We start from the raw sequence: 23,464 nt of genomic DNA on the forward strand, positions 1-23,464 counted from the left end.
ACTATAAAATGAGAAGGGACTTCCGAAGTCCTTTGTTGTTCAAAACATTTTGATTCTACGGCTAATTATGCTCAATGCTTTGAGCTGGTTAAAGAAGGATGAACTAACTTTCAGAATAAGTACAATATATTGCCTCCTTAATTCCCACACATTGGGAATAATAGAAACAAACACAATTTTGTTTTTATGAAACATAAATTCAATTTTGGAGAAAGAAATAAGCAGAGAGATGAAAATGTAAAACACTTCAAAATGAAGCTTCTAGATTCTGTTTGAGACTTACATGGAAAAGATAAAAAAAAAAAAAAAACTCACACTGATGGTTCTAGCTTTGAGCCATTAGAGGTAGTTTCCAAGAACTGAGTTTTTTTAGCTCCTTTTACTAGATTATTCACAAGAATTTAATAAGGAAGACATATTCACTCCTTCTATTTATAGTTCCACAGATAGACTGTCATCCTGAAGATTATCGTTTTCCTCACATTTCCAAGGTAAGTGAAGAACACATCTGGGAGGGATACTGCATTTCACTAGTCACCAGATTCCATTACTTTAAAGGCTAAGGCACTCACCTGGCTCAAGAAAATTCCAGTTGGAAAAGGTTACAGCTTGCTTTACTCCACCAACACCTGTCCAGCTATACTCTCCATGTGAATCTGTATCTCTCAGGCCAGTCCAGAAGTATTTTCCTGGAGAGTTAGTATACTTTTTAATCATATCATTCAGGTATTCTTGCTCAAATCTACAAAACAGGAGTCAAACCAGTAGGTGTTTTTTACGACTGAATTACTATATAAATTGAAGATGCGTCTTTTTCTTAGGAAGTTTATTTAGCAAAGGGACCCAGAGTTAAAATTTCACCAGTACATGTTTCCTGATGGTCACACCTGCTAGTTATAGTCAGATTGCACTTGGTTCCAAAAGGGACCTCGTCCTTGTAAATCTTGTAACAGGTTTCTCCATGTCTTTTCCAGTCCTAAATCAAAGGAGAAATATCATCACACTGTCTTTCAGACTTGATGTCCCTGCTCTGACAAGTAAGGTTCTGCCGCACTAATAAAATCTCACACTTAGAGAAATTAAGGGCATGGCCAGTAAACTCGTTCACATGATGAAGGTAGGATACAACTTCACAGAGAATTCCCACAAGAGTGTGAGCCTGTGTCAGACAGACAGTGTGTCTTAATTCTCTTTACCTCTAGGGCATAGCTCATCATACTATAATGTTGTTGGTCGTATATTTTTGAACAGGATAAATATAAATGGGGGGAAAGTAAAGATATCAGCATTAAAAATTGTAACCACATACATTTTTATAGAAATTCATGAGTAGGTAACTCCTTTTCCTATAATGTTTTTTCTTCTGTAAGAATGCCAAAATGTTATGAATCACTGACCTCTGATTTGTTCTAACATAAATGAACAGAGGTAGTCCTTTCTTCTATTTTTCCAAGTCTGAATTGTTTCAGTTTTACCTACCATCCTTAGCCAAGAAATTGTAATATTGCTTAGAAAAACTTACACAGGGATTTTACATACCTCATCTGGAGGGCATATCTTATCAGAAGTGGTATCATTCATTTGTTCTCCCTTTTTTTTACATACATATTTAAGTTTCTCTTCACATGATTGGACTTTCCACTGACCTAGCTTTTAAAAAATAGAAAAAAAAATTCCACAGAGAAATTATTTGCCATGTGTTTAGAGTTGAACTCTAAATTTATTTATTTATTTAATTTATTCTCAAGTTAGCTAACATACAGTGTAGTCTTGGCTTCAGGAGTAAATTCTTGTGATTCATCAATAACATACAACACCCAGTGCTCATTCCAACAGGTGCCCTCCTCAATGCCCATCACCTATTTCTCCCACCCCTCAACTCCCCACCCCATCAACCCTTAGTTGTTCTTTGTATTTAAGAGTCTCTTATGATTTGGCTCCTTCTCTGTTTTTATCTGATTTTTCCTTCCCTTCCCTAATGGATATAGAAGATGTGGTATATGTATATATATACATACACCCACATGAATGGAATACTACTCGGTGATGAAAAAGAATGAAATCTTGCCATCTGCGACAGCATAGACGGAACTGGAGGGTATTATACTAAGCAAAATAAGTCAGCCAGAGAAAGACAGATATAATATGATTTCACTCATATGTGGAATTTGAGAAATCTAACTCATTTTAAATCAAAGTAGTTTCTTCTCACAAAACTGTGAGCAAGGGGTGGGGTGGGAGAGAGGGAGGGAAAGAGAAGATGACTATAAATGAATGACTAGGGGCACCTGGGTGGCGCAGTCGGTTAAGCGTCCGACTTCAGCCAGGTCACGATCTCGCGGTCCGTGAGTTCGAGCCCCGCGTCAGGCTCTGGGCTGATGGCTCGGAGCCTGGAGCCTGTTTCCGATTCTGTGTCTCCCTCTCTCTCTGCCCCTCCCCCGTTCATGCTCTGTCTCTCTCTGTCCCAAAAATAAATAAACGTTGAAAAAAATAAAAAAATAAAAAAATAAATGAATGACTAAATCTGAGAACATACTCCTAGGAAATGCTACTGAACAGGCCTGCAAGGTTATGGCTTGCAGTCTGTTATTTCAGAACCATCTCAAGTTCATAGTGGAGATGAATTCCATTTTCTTCTAAGATGAACAATAAAACCATCAAAGCACATTTAATACAGAAGTTGAGGAAAGAAGAACTCAGCCTACACACAGTTGCCAGTGTTCTTGTCTTCTTCCATATGTATGGCCAAAGTTTGCCCATGGGTTAAAAACTTTTGGACATATCAACCACCCATGCTGTCTCAGTTTCCTCATGTGTAAAATGGTAGTTAGAACAGCTACTCCCCAAGAATTACAGAATCAAAATTTTATTCCAACTCTACTTCAGCCTAGATTTCAAAGTTCTCTTTCAAATATGCTACTCTGATTAATTTTGCTTAATTATTAAGTTGCTGCTTTCTTCAAATTAAATTTCAATAAGTCAATTGTGATAAGGGTCAGTTTTAAGCACTGGAATGCTATCTAGATATGCTATCAGTTTACTCTTGCTTATGGAACCTCACTTCTATCTTTGATACTCTAGCAAAGATATCTTAAATGTCCTTTTAAACAGAGCACCAAATGTGACACACTTCTAAATTAATCTTTGACAACTTTCTCAATACATCTTTACTCTTGAAACACTTCTAAATATACGTATCATTTATTGTTTCTACTTAAGTCTCTCTAGAAGTTTGGGTGACACAAACCTCTTAAACAATTAGGAGTCCCCAGGAAAGCGATACAAAGTATAGAGATACACATGTCTTTTCTCTCAACACACAATCTATTTTGGACTCTTAACTAAAGCATGGTCAATAAATATTTAAGCATTCTACAGAAGATGTCCTCTGAAAAACATTAGACCTAATTTTTATTTTTTATTTTACTGATCCATTTATTTATTTATTGTAAAGATTTTTTTTTAACTAATCTCTATACCCAATGTGGGGCTTGAACTCACAACACTGAGATCAAGAGCTGCATGCTTTACTGACTGAGCTAGCCAGGTACCCCAGACCTAATTTTTAAATAAAAATATTTTTTCACTCTCAAAGTAGGATTAATGTAAAACTTAATCTGAACATGAATTCAGAAGATGGTATTTCTCAGCTTAAGTTGTGACTTTATGTTACTACACTTGATCTTAGCCAAAAGGCCAAGAAGCGATGTGACTTTATGTTAAATATCATAATGATGGTCCAGAGAGAAAGAGCTTATTAGAACCAATATGACACAAGAAGAATTGAATTCTAAAAGGATTTTCTTCATCTGTTTCAGACCAGAGCAGATACTCTTAGACAGGAAGAGGATTGCTTATTTATTCTTTGTTTTACTTACCTCTTTTTTCCAGTAGCTACTGGAAAGACAATCTATAGGGCTCTTACGTTTTATTTTCTTTCCCAGCTTATACACAAATATCCTAACCCAAGTCATCTTAATATTATTATTTAGTATATAATAAGAATATAAATAAACCACAGAAGTTTTCCTACCTTTCCTAAATAGGAAACGCAGTTCGGAGTCTTATTGTAGGGAACATTTGGCTCATTCTTATTCCAATATGTTAAAGTAACTTCAGTATCATCTGACCACTGAAATAAAGTTGGTATATTTTTGTTCTTAAGACCTGTCCATATTTCTTCTTTGGCATCTAAAAGAAAAATGTTTTATTTATTTGGTTTTACTCAATTACATACTTCAGTATGTATACTGTTACTGATTTTTACATTCTGATAATGGGCTTTTAAGAGCCTCGATGGTATTTACAATTAATCTATTAAAATATTGATGTTAGGAAGGCCAGGAGTCAAGTGCTTTTTAGGGTACTTATGCAGGCAGAGCACACAGTGGAACAGCCATGCTATAATCTGTAGGTTAGGAGCTCCTGATATCAGGTTTAGATAAACCTTGCTTTATGGGGTATACAGATTTCCACAACTTCGCTTTTACAAAAAACATATGTACATGTTTTCACTAATTGAAAGAAATCTGAAGAGGATTTTCACTTCTATGAAATTGTATTTGCTTCTTCGTTTTATGCCATTTTGGTTTATGAAAGGTTTCATAAGAACAGTCTACTTTTGGATAGCAAGGGAACCTATAATGAAATTCTACAAATACAATCATAGATACTCCAGTTAGAATAGGAGTGATGTCCATCACTGCCCTGGAATGACTATGCTGCCTTCCCAGGTAAAACAATTAGCACCATGCTGATACAGAATAGGTATCTATTATTAGTTATTGTGATTAGTGAATCCTAAGAGGAGGATATAATATTGCCTGTCTAGTGTATTTTTTGTTCTTCAGTGTTTAGCTTTTAAATAATTACAAAAGTGAAATAATCATCACTTAAGCATCTGGAACAACTTAAATAGTATTTATCTTATGAGAAGAGGGAAATTACTCAATCACTGCCTGTACAGTCAAATTGGTAGCTACTTGCTAATGTTGCTAATTATACATTAATTAAAATTAAATAAAAGTAAAAATTCAGTTCCTCAGTTACATTTCAAGGGCTCAAAAGCCACAACTGGCTGGTGGCTGGCTGCTGTATTGGTCAGCATAGATTATAAAAGAGTTCCATCATCATAGAAATTTCGGTTGGACAGTGCTGATCTGTAGGGATGATTGTAAGCTTTTCATTCCCACTAAGAGTCTGAAAATTAGGGGGCACCTGGGTGGCTCAGTCAGTTAAGCATCCGACTTTGGCTCAGGTCATGATCTCACAGTCTGTGAGTTCAAGCCTCACGTTGGGCTCTGTGCTGACAGCTCAGAGCCTGGAGCCTGCTTCGGATTCTGTGTCTCCCTCTCTGTCTCTGCCCCTCCCCTGCTCACATTCTCTCTGTCTCTCTGTCTCTCTCTCAAAAATAATGAATAAACATTAAACAAAAAAAAAAAGAGTCTGAAAATTAGGGGTGCCTTAGAATGTTTTAAACCTTTCAAATAGGATATTTTAAAAACTTACCCCCATGATGAAGTTTTGTGACAACCACCTCCACATCTGCTAAAGAATGAATGCTGATGAGGTCACTGCTTAAGGCTTTACATTTCATATATGCCTTATCCCAGGAATCACTTTCATTTACCAGAAGATAGCAAAACCCATTATTTGACATCCAGCCTGCATCACAGTGTGTATCTGAATATGTCCAAACATCTGGGGGAAAAGCATCCATATATATTCCAGTAAAGATACATCAATAACATTTTAAATTCTTTGTCACATCATCAGGATTCTGGAAAACTGGGGAACGTGATGTCAAATAGTACAAGAACATGGATTTATGTGGTGCCTCATTCTACATAGCATCATAAGAGTGACTATAGGGATACAGGTAATGAATGATATGACTTTATTGTGATACAAATGTGCTACATGATTGGGCTCTGACTCATTGAGGAGGGACTGCCCTTAGTCCTAGTAGACAGAAGAATGGTGTGGGATAAGCCATTTGCTGACAAATCTCTTCCTTGCTATGGGATTTGTTAGGTTCCCCTCCAGTCTCTGAATTTGAGAGGTTATTTAGTCCAATCTCCTTTCGTGTATGGTCAGATTAGCAAGGGGATGTGAATTAATGCTCACTGTTGAACAAAGACATACAGAGATTTTTTTTTTTTATTATTATTTTTTTCTTTTCAACGTTTATTTATTTTTGGGACAGAGAGAGACAGAGCATGAACGGGGGAGGGGCAGAGAGAGAGGGAGACACAGAATCGGAAACAGGCTCTAGGCTCCGAGCCATCAGCCCAGAGCCTGACGCGGGGCTCGAACTCACGGACCGTGAGATCGTGACCTGGCTGAAGTCGGACGCTTAACCGACTGCGCCACCCAGGCGCCCCAAGACATACAGAGATTTAAGAAACAGAGTATAACATTTATAAACTCCACATGAAAGAGAGGATAGTACTGGAGGGAAAGGGCACAGGGCCTCTCTGGACCTCTTCTTTCTTTCCCTCCACTAGACCTATATCCTCATAGAATTAGTGATTCTTTGTTTTCACCATGTTAAAACGCACTCAAATGATAGTCAAGAAAGATTGGAGAAAAGATTGAGGTATAAAACCATACAAAATAATTCTACTCCTCTTAATAGAATTAGAAATTAAGTTGAATTACTCGGACTTTGTGGATTCAGAACTGTTTGGAATGTCTGTTGTATAAAAACACAGCATCTTAAAAAATGTGAACAGCTTGTTCTTCACTGATAGATAAAATTCAGGTCAAGCTAGCTTCTCACACTTGAGAACAAGAGAACACAGGAGAACTGAACTAATTTTCAGTTTCTGAAATAAGACATGGTATTATTATTATTATATTTTACAATTATGATAAAGGAACAGAGGAAAAAAACACCCATAATTGAACTTAGAACAAATGTTTTCCTATTCTAGTCTTTGTCTCTATGAATACATATTTTTACAAGATTAAAATGATAAGTAGGCATATCATTTTGTTCTGCTATGGTATTTTCCTGCTGGCACAGTTATTTTAATAAATGCATATTATTCAATCATGTGGAAACATCATGATTTACTTAATAATTCTACTCTGCTACAGGGTATTTACTTGATCTATCATCAGTCATTCTGTTTTATTTTCATCTGTGCTGTCTTTTCTATTACGCTTTTTGTTGTATGGACTAAATTTGGTTTGAATCAACCTGGAAGATGAATATTCATTTTCATCTATGATTATAAACATCTCCCAACAATCTTTATTCTATGTATTTATTTTCTAGTCTTAAAAAATAGCTTTCTGTTCCTATATGGATAAGCAATTTTATTCCCTTCCCCCAACATTCTTTAAGCAAGACATTTTAAAACCTCCTTTTTTTCCCCCTCCCAGTTTTGAGTATTACTTTTTCCTATTCAGGAGGATTTAATCAAATACCAGTATACGATGGGTCCTGTGCAAGACAGTAAAGACACTCCTCTTATTCTTTCAAAGGCTTCTGAAATTTCTCTGCACCTCAGAAATTTCAACTGTTCTGCAATTCTCTTATCCTTGAAACCCCTTGAAAAAAAACCATACTTGTACACATTTCGTCCTTCTGCACCCCACCTTTTCTACCTGATTTATCAACACAATAAACTAAATAAGCAGCCCGGCAGAGAAAGACAGAGCAGGGGTGGGCATCGTGGGGTAGGAACTGGAAACCTGAGGAGAGTTCCCACATCCATCATTTTTAGTTCTCACAGAGGCAGGTAAAATATAAGACCTGAGTGTGCATCAGCATCACCAGGAAGTCTTCTTAAAACACACATTGTTGATGTCCACAGAGTTTTCAATTCAGTAGATCTGGGGTGGGTCCTAAGAATTTGATTTCTAACAGGTATGGTTGATATCGATACTCTTAGTCTAAGGAAGCACACTCTGAGAAACAGTGCTCTAAAGAAAAAAAGAACCACCTGTGAATAGAAATATATTTATTACTGAGGATATCTCTGCCATCTTAAGGGGATATATCAAACCAAAGCTTTATGCATATATAGTTGATGACATCTAACCACTGCATCAAAATAACGTAGTTTTTGGCATTGGCAGTATCGGGTGAAGGAAAGGTGGAAATAGATACTGAAATGGATTTACTTGCACCTACTTGCACAGAAAATGAGAAAGATACCTGTTAACTCTGCTGTGTTATTTAATGGTTTCTTGCAGACATAGGGCAGTTGAACTTCACAGGAAAAACTCTGCCATAGACCAGACCTGGCATCCATTCTTGCACAGCTTGATCCACCTATTATCATAGGTGCACTAGGCATGTCTTAAATGATTAGAAAGAGGAGGTTAGGGCCAGAGTGGTGGTTGGAAAAGATAATTTGTATTCCTAATTTTCTGCTTTTATGGGAGCTCATAAAATAGTTAAAACCTTCTACTAAAGCCTCCATGGACACTCATGTGCTTAAATCTGTCTCCCTTCTAAAATACAGGATACAGGGTGAAACACTGTAGTGTTAACTAATACACTATAGTTAATTCAAAAAGCAAACCCAAAAACCAAAACCAAACCTCTATCCCTAATCAATATCCATGTCTTACTCTATGGTCAGTAGCTATTAATCTGCTACTCTATACAATAGATATACTGATTTGTGATTCAGTAATGCCCTTAAGACCTTGAATTAAAGGTTAAATTATCTTTAAAGATTTTATTTACTGAGGTGATAGAGAATTTACTCACTGATAATGAAATTTCATTAAACTAAAATGACCTATTGGTATTACACTTAACTCATTTTTCTTATGTGTGTATAGAATACGTTTATACTGAAGCTAGTGTCAACTTTTAGATTCTACACTTGTCAGAAGCTGAAATTCAATTTTTTTTTTAATTTTAGAGAGAGAGAGAGAGAGAGATGGAGAGAAAGACAGAAACTTAACCAAGGCCCACGCTTAGTGTGGAGCCTGACATGGGGCTTGATTCCACAACCCTGGGATCATGACCTGAGTTGAAATCAAGAGTCAGTTTAGTGTCCTGTGTCCAAACCTTGTGTCAAGCTCTGTGCTGGGCATGGAGACTGCTTAAGATTCTCTCTTTCCTTCGCCCCTCCTCTGCTCATGCTTGCTTGTACTTTTTCTCTCTCAAAAAAGTTAATTAGAATAAAAAGGTATCTAACTTCTTTTGGGAAGAAAAATATTTTGGCTAACTAGGGTTTTGTTTGTTTTATTCACTATAAAATTTTCTTTAAGGTATTTACATATGCAATATAATATAACCATTAGGTTGTCAGTACTTGAGCACTACTATAGGAGACCCCAAGAGTTCTAAAATGAGAGAATATTTCTGTATTGGAGTTGAGCTGCAGATGAAACACCATTGGTCAGTCATAGACATGTCAAGTCCCCTAAAGGATACAGAACAGCTGCCAGGCCATGTGATGAGGCTCATTCTGCTGTTACCTAAAATTGTAGGGTTGCCATAACGGTTACAGACAAATTCTCACTTCTCCATGGTATGGTTCAACTTGGCTATCATGGTATTACAATAAAGAAGGAATGAGGGGAAAAAATTGTTCTTAGAATTAACTATAGTAACAGCTGCCAAGATTTGAAATTTTTATAAGCTCTCAGTGAGTGGGATGCTTTTGTTTATTTACTTTTTTGAAGATTTTGCTCTGTGCATAATAGATGGAAGAAGGAGCAGTTACCTGGGTCCCAGTTGAGAAAGTTTAATGGCTTGTGGTCTGACCATTCCCAGCCTCTAGCAGAGTATAGTTGATTTAAGCCAATCCAGAAAATTCTTGGAATGCCCTCTTTTTCTGTAAGAATCACATAATTTTAACAAGTGACAAAATTACCTAAATTATTACCTAAGTCAGACTTAAGCTTCTACTAATAGCAAAATTATCAGAAGGCCTTGATTGTGAGGCAGGAATCCTGCAGGAGGCTGTTTATCCAACAAAGGCAGGTGATGCATTAAGTCAATTCTGCTTTCCCATTAGCTTGTCCCTGTCTACTAAGGTAAGGACAGAATCTTCTCAGAACAGATGTTCCACTATTTTTAGCCCTCTTGTACTAATACAGAAGAAAACAATTTCCACTATATATCTCAGTTTTGAAGAACTGATTGTATTCCAGACTGACAGTGTAAATTCATTAAGCACATATTGTTTAACTGGTACTAAGAATATAAAAACCAAAAATACAAAGTCCCTGCCTCTCTGAGGATTTCAATTTAGTAGACAGGAAGAGATATGGATCCCTCAAAAGGTAAAGTGTTACCCATACTATTTCAGAAATATGTAGAGGAACTGTTTGGTAGGCAATGGAATATGTAGTTCTAGAGTCCAAAGGAAACATTTAGGATGAAGACACAGAACAGGACACACACACACACACACCCCACACGACAGTGGAGATATATCATTCAAATTCATTATTTGACAACCAGAAGCCATCAGCAAAAAAGGGAAAGAGAAGCAGAGATAATTTAAGTAGTGATGCCAGTTGTAAATATGCCACTCAATATGCATATGCCCATAAACATATGGTAAACTGAATGAAAAGATTATAAGGCTTTTTATGCAGTATCAAGAAAGTCAATAAAATTATTCAACAACCTGGTAAGACTTCATCAACATCATGAAAAAAGAATTTGAAGATATTGAGGGCCTGATAGAAGAGACAGAAGAACTGACGTAATGGCCTACAGAAAACAAGGATGATGCTGATCAATAGGAAGAGTTAATAGGTTGGAATCTCTATAAATTTGTTGATATATTCTCAGCAGTAAAACACTTTATAACAATTTCTTAATTCCTCTCAGAGAATTATGTATGATGCATTATTATATTATATAAATGATCTCTCTGTATATATATATATTTGAAATATAATTATATTCATAATTATAATATTCATAAAATATTAATTTTAATGTAAAATTTATAAATTAGAAAATGTAGTTTCAAATTACATTTAAATTAATTTATTTAATTTAAATTATATTTATAAATTTGTAAAATAATTAAATGTATATTAATATAATTATATTTTATATGATTTGTATGTATATTATATACAAAGAAATGGTTCTTAAAATATGGATTTTTTTTTCTTTTTTTTTTTTGCAAGAGAGAGAATGTGAGCAGGGGAAGAGCAGAGGAAGAAGGAGAGAGAGAATCTTAGCAGGCTCCATGACTAGTGTGGAGCCAGATGCGGGGCTTGATTTCACGATGGTGAGGTCATGACTTGTGCTGAAATCAAGAGTCGGACGCTTAACTGACTGAGCCACCTAGGTGCCCTAATATGGATTTTTATATGCAAATCAAACAGATATACCTGATATGTATCATTTTGTTCCATTACATATATCAGATATATCTGTATGATTTGCATATAGAAAAGCATATCCATATTTTAAGGGTTTTTTGAGGGAATTTTGACTGTACACAATTTTTGTCTTACTGCAGCCTTGAGAATGTGAATACCTAAAACATGTGACTTCACTAGAACTGACACTCAGGAAATGGAAAATACCCTCTGTGTAGAGCAGAAATAGCAACAGCAAAGATGAAAGGGGCCAAGAGCAGTAACCAGACACCAGCATTAAAGGGATGGGCAGGAGTCTGGAAAGAGGGTGGTAGGGACAAAGGCCCAATTACCACTCCACTGAGAACGAGATGTGAAGTTAGCAGTGAATTACAAAGATACCCTGTGTCTTCCAGGAGCTTATTTGTGACAGAGGCAGGTCTTTGGGATCTAGAAGAGAGATATACTTATATTTGTATCTGTATCTATATCTGTATCCTGTATCTATGTCTATAACTGTATTTATATCTGTATCTAAATCTGCATCTGTGTCTATATCTGTATCTATATCTTTATTTGTATCTGTATCCTGTATCTATATCTGTAACTGTATCTATATCTGTAACTGTATCTATATCTGTATCTACATCTATATCTGTTTCTACATCTGTATCTGTATCTATATCTGTAACTGTATCTATATCTGTATCTACATCTGTATCTGTATCTACATCTATATCTGTATCTACATCTGTATCCATATCTATATTCGTATTTGTATATATATCTGTATGTACACCTATCTATATTTTTTAATGGTAGAAATTTTAATAAGTTTATGGCCTGTTGGGAGAAGAGTCAGTAGAAGTGAGAATCAATGAAAATATAAGAGGGAGAAGAAACACCTGATGTGGATACAAACAGCTTTGGGGAAGGAGTTAACCTTGAACAAACTGGAGGGATGACAGATACAGATAAGTTTGTAAGTACTAGGATGGGAAACTAAGGGTTTGCTTCACTTTTCTCAAGGAAGTAGATGGTAAGGATACTCTCTAAGGGAGGAAAAGGTGGGTATTTGGGTAGATGGCTTGAAGAGCATACTGAAGGGAACTTTGGATTCATCCTTTTCTTTCACCTTGTTAGCATAAGTACTGGCAAACAAACTGAGGATTTAATCCAATGTAAATTTCTCATTAGGATAATTAGTTTTCTAGCCTTCCTAAAGAAGTCCTGGAAACTATGACATATTTATGGCACTCCAACTCAACCATTACAGGATATTCCAAATTCCCTTTATTAATTTTTAATGGGGATACTATGGAGGACCAATCCTTCCCATCCTTCCCAAGTTCAATGTCCTTCTTTCCATGAAGACTTTTCAGATATCCCCAGGAGGATATTTGAATAATCCTATTGCTTACCTGCACATGGGAAGTACATATTTATGAAGAAACTAAATGAACTTTGGAAGCTGATAGTTCCTATAATTTGCTTAATTACACTGTCCTATTTATGAGCTGTATTGGTGACTTATTCTTCAATAGAATTATAGGATTTTAAAACTGACTGTGTTGACAAACAGGAATGTTCTTTATGTGTTTTATGCCAGGTGAATGTGAATGGGAAATAGATTCTAAAAATCTGGGTTGGTCAAATATGAAAGGCAGGTATTTCTTTTATGGCTTGGACAATCTGAAGCTAGATTTTTTTCTCCATACTGTCTAAGCAAGAAGCTGACCAATTTGAGACTTTGCTCACCCCATCTTTGCCATCAAGAAACAGACGACTGATAGCATAAATCCCCATACCTAATCAAATCAAACAAGAGAGTTCACTGAAGTCGATATTTGTCACTGTCCTTAAAACCTGTTCAGACTTGACCTTCTATTTCTATTCCTCTCCCCACAAGGGAGACTACAGGCCTGATAATGGTAATTGCATGTGGAAGGAGCCAGAAAAGAACCTCTTCTAATGTATAAGGAAGGTCAAACCAGCAAGGGGCCCTCACTTAGAAGTAGCCTAGCCTTGGGGCACCTGTTGAGGCCACTCTAAGTGAACAACCTCTCAGGGTGGAGACAAATGAGGAAGAATGGACTGTTGGGTCTTCTTTTGTAACTCTGGGATGAATCTGTGGTTAGAGGTTCCCTGGGAAGGCTAGAACCATGGGAGATCTGATTCCCAAACAAAATCCAGAATCCCCCATCCCCCCAAGCCCGTGTATTAGTAGAACAAAATCAAAACAAAACTAAGTGCAGGGCAAGCAGAAAGGAAAAAGAAAGCTCTTTTAGATTGCATGGGACTTATTTTCAAGGGGCTGCTTCTGCTTTTTTTCTGGCAGTAGATTCCCTAGTCTACCATTAGCTACCAAACTAGAAATCATTTGGGAATAACATTCTCCATTATGCTCTGCATATGTACAATTCTTTTCCCCAATTAGATCAAGCACTTGGATCACAAAATCTCTGAGTCACTTTTGTTGGCCTCCCTCTCCTAGCCTAATATTTACATGTGATAGTTTTCAGTGAAGAGAGAAACTTCAAGAAACTTTCAGGATTTTGATACTGTGAGTTTCAGATGTTAAAGTACAGCTTGAATCTTGGGAAACTATCAGTTATAATTAGGCTATAATAATTATATTATGCTTAAACAGCATTCACAGTGAAAGAGAAGTCTGGAATATTAGAAAGGGTTTATCTCTAAAATTATTGCTATATATAAAATGTGGGAAGAGTCTGGCCTAGGAAACAGCATGGTCATTTAATATGTTATCTCACTTTTATGAATTATAACATAAAAGTGATAGATAAAGAAATCATGCAACATTTCTCTCCTCCAAATTCATCATTAGATTGTTAGGGTTTTGATAGTCATACTTGGACACTTTTCTCCTTCACCAAAAACATCAGTTTCCAAATGTCAATATTCCAGGAGGCTTAAATTTATTGGTACTTTTCACTTTCAACAATATTTGTTATAAGGTTCACTGAGGTCTGAAAAGGAATTCCATTGACAACCACTAGCCCATCAGGCTTATTTGATAGATTTCCTTTCTAGAGCTCTGATCATTCAAGTATCAAACAAAACGGGAAAAGGGTGAAGCTAAGGAAGTAAGAAAGGAGGGCTGAACAAAGTGTTAGCTAAAGAGCATGACAAAAGACTAGTAGACTTTTAATGATGAAAAGAAATGATGAAGAGAAAAAAATATATATAAGAGGATTAAGTAGTATAGTAAAAAAGTAAGGGGTCTGGAGTCATATATGTTGATATTTGAATCCCAGTTCTGATACTTCTGAGGTGTGTGATGTTGGGTATGTTATTTCTAAGTAAGCATCAATTGTCTTATCTGTAAATGGGGGTAAAAATACTTACCTTATGAGGTTGTAATGATAATTAAATTATTTAATTTGTCTGGAGACATGAGGGTTTTGCTCATAGTTTGAATTTACCAAATATTAACACTTATTATAAAGCAGTATGATGGGATTTATCTGAATTAGTCAATAGGTATTTGTTTCATATATAGGAATAATGCTTAGAGTTTTGCACAAAAGGGAAAAAACAACCCATGAGACCCACCTATACCTGCAAAGAACTTAACTAGTCTTAAAAAAGGTAAATGCAGGGGCGCCTGGGTGGCTCAGTCGGTTGAGCGGCCGACTTCGGCTCAGGTCATGATTTCACGGTCCGTGAGTTCAAGCCCTGCGTTGGGCTCTGTGCTGACAGCTCGGAGCCTGGAGCCTATTTCGGATTCTGTGTCTCCCTCTCTCTGACCCTCCCCCGTTCATGCTGTGTCTCTCTCTGTCTCAAAAATAAATAAACGTTAAAAAAAAAATTAAAAAAAACAAAAACAAATTCTCTTTATAAAAAAAAAAGGTAAATGCAGACACATGCCAGATACAACTTGTTTTCAAGTCAGATTGACTGTGTTCCAATTTTGGCTGTTAATTACTTGTGGGTGACCTTGAACAAGTTACATTTCCTTTCTGATCCTCACATTCCTTATCTGCAAAGTAGGCTTATTAATAAAAATACCTACATAGTATTGTTATATAGTATTAAATAAGATAATGTATGAAAAGCATTTAGTACTCAGTCTGAAACATCATTGCTGTCATATGTTATGATTATTTTTTCATTCAAATCATCAGAAACTTAATAACTTTGGCTTCATGATTTTTTTTTTTTTTTTTTTTTTTTTTTTTGGGACAGAGAGAGACAGAGCATGAACGGGGGAGGGGCAGAGAGAGAGGGAGACACAGAATCGGAAACAGGCTCCAGGCTCTGAGCCATCAGCCCAGAGCCCGATGCGGGGCTCGAACTCACAGACCGCGAGATCGTGACCTGGCTGAAGTCGGACGCTCAACCGACTGCGCCACCCAGGCGCCCCGCTTCATGATTTTTAAAAATAATACAAAAAGTTTCTGTTTATAAACTTTCAGTAAAAGAAGTGCAATGCTCTGATGGAAAAAGTTAGAGAAGTTTACTGAGTACATAAAAGATGTCCCAAATAAATAGAAAGGCATACCATATTCATGGATGAGTTGACTTAATAAATAATGTAGTGACAAAGGTGCCTCTTTAATCTATAATTTAATGCAATTCCAAAGTCCCAATAAAGTTTTTTACTGAGATTAATAAGCTGATCCTTAAATTCATAGAAAAGAATAAGTGGTTAAAAAATAGCAAGGCAATTCAAGAAAAAAAAAAATGAGAGGACTTGCTCATCCATATTTACCATGCAGCTGGCATAATTAAAACAGTGTGGAACAGACACATAGACAGACAAGTAGACCAAAGGAATAGAATGGAGAACCTAGAAATAACCCACATGTAATAGGGGAGTTTATATTTATTAGAGGTAGAATAATAAATTTTAGGGAAAAATGTAAAATAAATAGTGCTTGATCAACTAACATCCATGTGGAGAAAGACAAATTAGATTCCCACCTCTAGAAATTTTATTTCAAATGGATTATGGATGTAAACATGAAAAGCAAAATTAAAAACTTTTAGAAGAAAAATGAGAGGTTATGTTTATCATACTAGGGCTAAGAAATAATTTGCTAAATAATATAAATAAGCACAAAACATTACAGAAGAGACTGACTGACCAAATTAAAAGTACCATATTTTTAAATAATAAGAAGCAACAAAAGTGAAAAGACCAAAGACTAGGAAAAGATATTTGTAATCCTACAGCAAAAGATAAGTGTATATAAAGAATTACTATAGATCAATAAGAAAAAGGAGGCAAACAACTCAAAAAGAAGGCAAAGGATATCACCTGGCAGATTATAAGCTGAAAACCTGAATGCCTAATAAACACAAGGCACAAAACCAAATGAATTATCAGGGAAATATAAAAGACAAATGAAATAACCATTTCACATTAATCACAATGGCCAACTAAGTCTGACAACATCAAGTGCTTGCAGAGGTGTAAATGAATACAGCCACTTTGGAAAGTAATTTGGAATTTTGATTAGAGGTGAAGAGATGTGTACCCCATGACCAAGCAATTCCTACTCAAGTAAAAATCTCATACATGTCTACCCCATGAGACACATATGAGGATGTTCCTTACAGTGGTATTTGTAATAGGAAAAGCTGAAAACAACCTGTTTCTCAATAGGGGGATGGATAAATTGTGGTTTATTCATACAAGGTAACAGCAGCAGTTGACAACGTATAAACTTACATATGGGTAAATAAGTATTTGTATCATTTAAAAACCTAGATATGTTTTTATATCTGTTTTAATCTATGTTTTCATATCTGTGTATTATAGATCTATATAATGAAAACATATGCCGTATTTATACATATATATGTTATAAAAGCACTCAAAGAATGGTTATTTTGAGACGTGGTCATGGGTTTTCAACTCTATTAACATTTTATTTCTTTAAAGGGAGGGAAGCAAGGAAAGAGGGACGGAATCAATCCATGTAATGCAATATGACAAATGTTAGTGTACAACGAGTGTGTAAAGTCAGCGCGGTGGTTATACAGGTGTCTTTTAGGTTATATTCTATTTTTGTATGTACAAGTTTTCACAATTAAAAATGTTTAAATTACCACCATCACCCCACAAACAAAATAAAACAAAATCCTATCCACTCTATGTGTCCATTCATTAAACCATTTGCAGATTTCTTAATTCTCTCCTTGCCTTTGAGTATGGCACTCCTCTACCCAACCACAAGAACGTTTCACTGAGGCCATCTAGTGTGACTCAGCCATGTTCGTTACCTTCCTTGAGTTCTCCACTTTTCAATGTTCAAACTGTTTAATGTTCACCTTTTACAAAACCTTTTCTCTTAGGCTTAGGGTAGCAGTTTAATCTTGCTACCTCACTCCATTTTCTGAGCAATAACTTCTTTTCGGTCTCCAACATGAAATGCAGTTTCAATGGATAGAATGTGATTCTATTAATACCTTTTTGCTTGAGGGCTTCAGTGTTGATGTTTACATCCCAAGAAAAGACAGAAAGATATATACACAAATCAACATACCCAGGTATGAAAATAGAGGTAGACAGATGGCATCTTTACAATCCCGGCAATTTGGTCTACCACATGCAAACCTACCTTTAAGATAAGTTAATTCATCAGCATCGCTGATGCTCAGTAAGTTAGCTCCTTGATTCTGACATGAAACATAAGCTTCCTTCCAAGAAAGAGATGCCTGAGTATTAAATTGGTAGCAACTTCCAATCTGCTCATTCTTTTCCCAATTATCTTCACAGCCATTTTCTGTTGATAAAAAGATATGTTAGCCATCATGAAGTAAGGGCATAATGTTTTATATTACTAAGAATGTTTACCAATACTGCAATTCAATTTCCATCTTCTTAGGATACACTAAAATTGAAGTTTATTGTTCAAATGACCACATTTAAAAAAAAAAAAAAACAACAAATGACCACATTTTGATTCTTTGGTTACACAAAGAAATTTTGAAGTCATAGGAACCAAATGACCTTGGCTGATGAAAGCTTCCACTCTCCTATTCTCTACTCTCCCATTATCCCCTACCAATTACAATGCCATATTTTAGCCCCTGCCTGCCCTCTGCCTAAACGTAGGAGTCTTCAACTGTGTTCACATTGTTAAACTCCTGAGCTGATGAAAAACAAGTTCACTTGCAGATAGCGGCAGACGGCAGAGGGGTTTGCCACAGTTTGCAGTGAAACTCCTGTATGTATGTGTGTGTGCAGACATGTTGCTTAAATGCCCATAATGTAGAACCCAAGTGACTACCTTATTTGAAAAACTCAGTCTGAATTTTTCCTTAATATATTAACAGAGGATTTAATATATGACATATAATTAATATTATACAATCAATATTACATATGTATATGTACACGTGTGTGCATACATATACAGACGTACATGTTCGTTGTATAATGTGCATGTTATTTTCTTCAACAAATACTTAGGCGCACCTGGGTGGCTCAGTCAGTGAAGCATCCAATTCTTGATTTCGGCTTAGGTCACGATCTCATGATTTGCGAGATTAAGCCCCGAGTTGGGCTCTGTGCTGACAGCATGGAGCCTGCATGGGATTTCCTCTCCTCTCTCTGCCCCTCCCCCTGCTTTCTCTCTCTCTGTCTCTCTCTCTCTCAAAATAAATGTTAAAAAAAACCCACATATCTAAAAGCAGTTACAATTCCAGACAAAGACCCTTCAAATTATTTCTTATATGAGATATATAGATCTTGATACAGCTGGTTCAAAAACATACTTAGAGACTCCCATATACTGTCTAGAAGAGGAAACCTAATATAGGCTATATCGCATGTGTCCCAGGCTCCACTCTGGGGGTTTTGCAAAGAGCCTCCCATCATCAGTCACATATCACACGTTAGACTCATGGCCTTTCAAGCTGGAAGGGCCCTCCTAGGTCATCTTGTCTAATGCTCTCATTTCACAGATGGGAACAAAGATCTAGAGGTGCTTGTGGCAGAGCTGTGATCAGAGCACTGGTCTCTAAATCTACTCTTGTTGATCTTTTGAACAGCATACGCTGCTTCATCAGTCACTTTTGAATGGCCCAAATAGCAATATAGGTAGTTGTGACATTTGGTGAAAACAAAATAGGTAGATATGCAAGTACATGGCCTCAAGTCTCCTTATTACCACTGGAGCCTTATGCCTGAAATCTGGAAGCTTCCAGGGGATGGCAGTATGTCTGCTATAAAATATAATCTACATGGTTTAGGAATCCTCAGCTTTGAGAAACTCACAGTCTTACTTCGTCCCTAAAAAGAACTCTGAGAGGTATATGAATGCATTAATACCTCCCATTCTCACCCCACCACCCAAAAGAAGCTACAGACACTGATACTCATAACAGTCAAGGAAGCAAGGTGGAGTGGAATAAATATGTGGGGAATGAGTGTCAGGAATCCTGGAATCTCCACCAGACTCCATATGAATGTGGTCTGATCCTGACAGACCATGTCATCAATCTGGGTCTGCCGCCCCTCACCTGAGAATTGAGGGATTGCACTGGATAACCTCTATGCTCCCTTTCACACCTAAAATTTCTGATCCAGACTATAATGAGGTTTAAATGAAATCAGTGCCTAGTTGACCAAACTCTGCCTCATATCAGTTATAATTGAAGCAAACATCAGCGTTTATCTTTTAGTAGGTTCTGGGTGTTGAAAAGCCTATGCCTCTACCTGGAATAATAATTCTCAAAGTGTGGTCCTCAGACCAGTATCCTCTGGGAACTCATTGAACTGTGAATTCTTGGGCCCCACTCCAAAGCTACCAAATTATAATTTCTGAAGGTGGGCTCCAGAAATCTTTGTTCTAACAAACTTTCCAAGTGATTCTGCTGCAGAACCATTTTCTCAGTATAACCTCTTCTAGTTGCTTAGAACTCTTCATTTTGAAGCTCAGCTTCCTTAAAGAGGAATCAGCATTACTAATACCAGTAGACTGGCTACTGAATGAGGCATAATATAGTATAGTTATTTGGGTCAAGGAATTCAGAACTGGGTTTCCTAGATTTGAATCCTAGTTCTGAAATGTATTTGTTATGTGACCTTAGGCAAGTGCTGTAATTCCCCTGTGCCTCACTTTGGTCATCTGTGAAATGGGGATAAATAGTGGTGCCTACCTTATAAGGTTGTGTGAAGATTGAATGAGTTGATATACTTTGAGTGCTTAGAATGGTATCTGACACTTGGTAAGGCCCTAAAAGCATTAACTATTATTACCTAGGTCTGGAGATTTTTCCTTTCTCTTTGTTATACATTCTTCCAAACTACTGACCACTTAAAAATATTTCTGGGGCACTTATCACATGTCAGGTATTGTGATCACCTGTAACTCTCACCTGACTGGTGATAAAATATGTCTCAGTTATATGCCAGATAATGAATCAACTGCTACTTTGGTCTCTCTCTCTTTCTAAAGAACAGTGAACTCTTTAGCATGTCCTGAATAGTTTGCTTCTAGTAAGAAGCAATTAGAAAAAATGCTCTGCTCAACACACACAAATAGCAGAAGGAACAGTGTCACCAATTTTGAGAGGGCCAGGGATATGGGTCTCTTTTGTCCCCTACTCTCTACTTCAGGCCATAAATATACTTAAGTGTCTATCATCCTAAGAGTGTTTCTTTAACCTATCTACCCCACAAACCACCATCTTTGCTCTTTTTCTATTTCATAAACCTTAAGAGGCTTTCTCTCTTATTCACGCCTGTCCACTATAACTTAGCTTCTATGACCAATGGTCTTTTGAAACTGCTCTAATGAAGGTCAGCAGCAATTTCCTAACTGCTCATGCTTTTTCCACTTCCTATTCCTGAGGTATCTATGCTACAGACACTCCCTCCTTCTTTGTCTTCCATGATACCATCCTGTCTTGGTTCTATTCTTGGCCTACTCCTAAAAGCAAGCTCATAGCTACACATTATTTCCCTCTTCCCTCAAATATATATATTTTTTCTCTAGGATAATATTTGTTGCAGTCATTTGTGAGTCATCTTGGACTCTTCTTTGTCCCTTTTGCTTCACAGAAATGGTATCCATTGTCTCTCTCTATATAAAGCCTGTTAGCCCATACATACCTGGTATTAAGCAGATGCCCCACTTTTGATCATACTCATAATTTAAGGTGGTTGCACACCATGGCCCACCATGATTTTCATCACGAATGCACTCATGATGCCAGGTCCCATTAACTAAGAATGGAAATTCACAAGGTCTTCCATAGGAGTTCCCATCTCTGGTATATATCTCTGTGGTGTGGGGAGGAAGGAAAGGAAAGTTAAAAACTGGACAATCACCTTCATTTAACTAATTCCTAAATTTTCTGTGAAAGAAAGATTGTTGTTTGAGCTTAAGAGAATACACTATCAGGGTGCCTGGGTAGCTCAGTGAATTAAGCATTCGACTCTTGATATTGGCTCAGGTCGTGATCTCGCAGTTGTGAGACTGAGCTCAAGCCTGGCATCGGGCTCTGTGCTGAACACGGAGGTTGCTTGGTATTCTCTCTCTCCCTCTCTCTCTGCCTCTCCCCTGTTTGTGTTCTCTCTCTCTCTCAAAATAAATAAACTTAAAAAAACAAATAATAAAAAAAGAGAATACAGTATCTAAGTAGGTTGCACAGCATGGAAATTCAGAGCATGGAAGCTGACTGGTCAGATCTGTACTTGAATGCTGGCTCCCCCACTGACTGACTGTGCGGCTGTAGCAAGCTCTCTAATTTCAATTAGCCTCAGTTTCTGTATCTGCAAACTAGGAATAATAGTATCTAGCTAATAGGTTTATTCAAGAGGATTCAATGAGATAATCCATGTAAAGCATCATTTATTATGGTGTGATAAAGAGCTAAATGATCCTGGCTTGATCCTGCAGGGATCAACTGATTACCATGGGTGGAAGACTACTTCACCAGAAGGGGATCTCTGCCTGAGACTAAACTTACATTTTAAATTATTTTATTTAGTAAGAGTGGGGCCAGAAAAATACCTTGGAGTCACTGAGGGTGGGTGTGGACTTTGGAACCAGGTGTAGTTAGGCAGATGGATGCATAGCCCCATTGCTCACAGACTGGTGGTAGAACTGAGGTTGTGGGTTTTGAGGAAGTGGGAAAAAGAACAGCTGGATGTCTGAGATGGTTTTTGGAGAAGAGTGGGGCACGGTAATTCATGTTATAAAAGAAGAACCAGCTTCATCTGGGAAGTCATGGGACTGGCTGGTGGCCAGAGAGGTGTTAGTACCAGGTTTTCATTTTGTTTTATTTAAATTCAAGCTAGTTGTCATACAGCGGAGTCTTGGCTTCAGGAGTAGAACCCAGTGATTCATCCCTTACATATGACACCCAGTGCTCATCCTAAAAAGTGCCCTCCTTAATGCCCCTCACCCATTTAGCAATCCCCCTACCCATCTCCCCTACAGCAACCCTCACTTTGTTTTCTGTATTTAAGAGTCTCTTACGGTTTGCCTCCTTCTCTGTTTTTATCTTATTTTTCCTTCCCTTCCCCTATGTTCATCTGTTGAGTTTCATTTTAATAATTTGCCCTGGTGCATGGATAAAAACTAAAAAATTATTCCAACCACAAATATGCCTGGAAATACTAAAGAAAGTGCTCAATATTTATGCGGATAACAGTTCTCTTGGAAAGGGGCTTTTATAGAACAGCTAGCTATGTAATTATTTTGGTCACCTTTTTCCATACCCTTAATTTGTTTAAAACCAAGGTCATTATCAGATCAAATAGTGGCTATTAGGTAAAGCATAATAGTCAGATCTTATCACCCTTTACCAGGCTATTAGGGTCCATCAAAATGTCTCACAGATTTGCTTAAAAGTGTACTTAAGATAGTATTTGATTCCACGTCCTTTATCATTCTCAAATATTCAGTTAACTGAAGTATGAGACTTGATTTAACAGTTTAGAATATATTAAGCAGTAGTACAGCAAAAAGTAAGAATAATCCAGACGCTTTTATTTACAAACAATCTTTTAAGGGACACTGGTTTTATTTTCCTCTGACATATAAATGATTTTGGACAGGATATTTCTGTTAAAGAGTAATTTGGCCTTACATTTTATAATAAATCTGCTTATTACCTGTGTTCTATTTTTAATGATACCAAAGCTTCCAATAGTTCATGACAATTTCTCTTCCAACATTAC

At 36.7% G+C, this 23,464-nt stretch overlaps 1 protein-coding gene and 1 pseudogene across 2 annotated transcripts in view; both read right to left on the reverse strand.

Annotated features, from left to right (window-relative positions):
- Positions 1 to 23,464, reverse strand: part of LOC122481371 (lymphocyte antigen 75) — a 132,199-nt gene that overhangs the window by 98,678 nt on the left and 10,057 nt on the right. For both annotated transcript variants that reach the window (XM_043576863.1, XM_043576862.1), the window contains exons 3-11: positions 21,389 to 21,559; positions 17,889 to 18,053; positions 9,696 to 9,806; positions 8,168 to 8,311; positions 5,509 to 5,700; positions 4,034 to 4,191; positions 1,540 to 1,650; positions 888 to 976; positions 573 to 742 (exon numbers count right to left, since the gene is read on the reverse strand). In XM_043576863.1, coding sequence (XP_043432798.1) covers positions 573 to 742; positions 888 to 976; positions 1,540 to 1,650; positions 4,034 to 4,191; positions 5,509 to 5,700; positions 8,168 to 8,311; positions 9,696 to 9,806; positions 17,889 to 18,053; positions 21,389 to 21,559 — 1,311 coding nt within the window. The remainder of the gene's footprint in view (positions 1 to 572; positions 743 to 887; positions 977 to 1,539; positions 1,651 to 4,033; positions 4,192 to 5,508; positions 5,701 to 8,167; positions 8,312 to 9,695; positions 9,807 to 17,888; positions 18,054 to 21,388; positions 21,560 to 23,464) is intronic.
- Positions 3,507 to 3,708, reverse strand: LOC122482175 (annotated as a pseudogene).

This window comes from Prionailurus bengalensis, chromosome C1 (genome assembly GCF_016509475.1).
Source record: "Prionailurus bengalensis isolate Pbe53 chromosome C1, Fcat_Pben_1.1_paternal_pri, whole genome shotgun sequence".
NCBI lineage: Eukaryota > Metazoa > Chordata > Mammalia > Carnivora > Felidae > Prionailurus > Prionailurus bengalensis.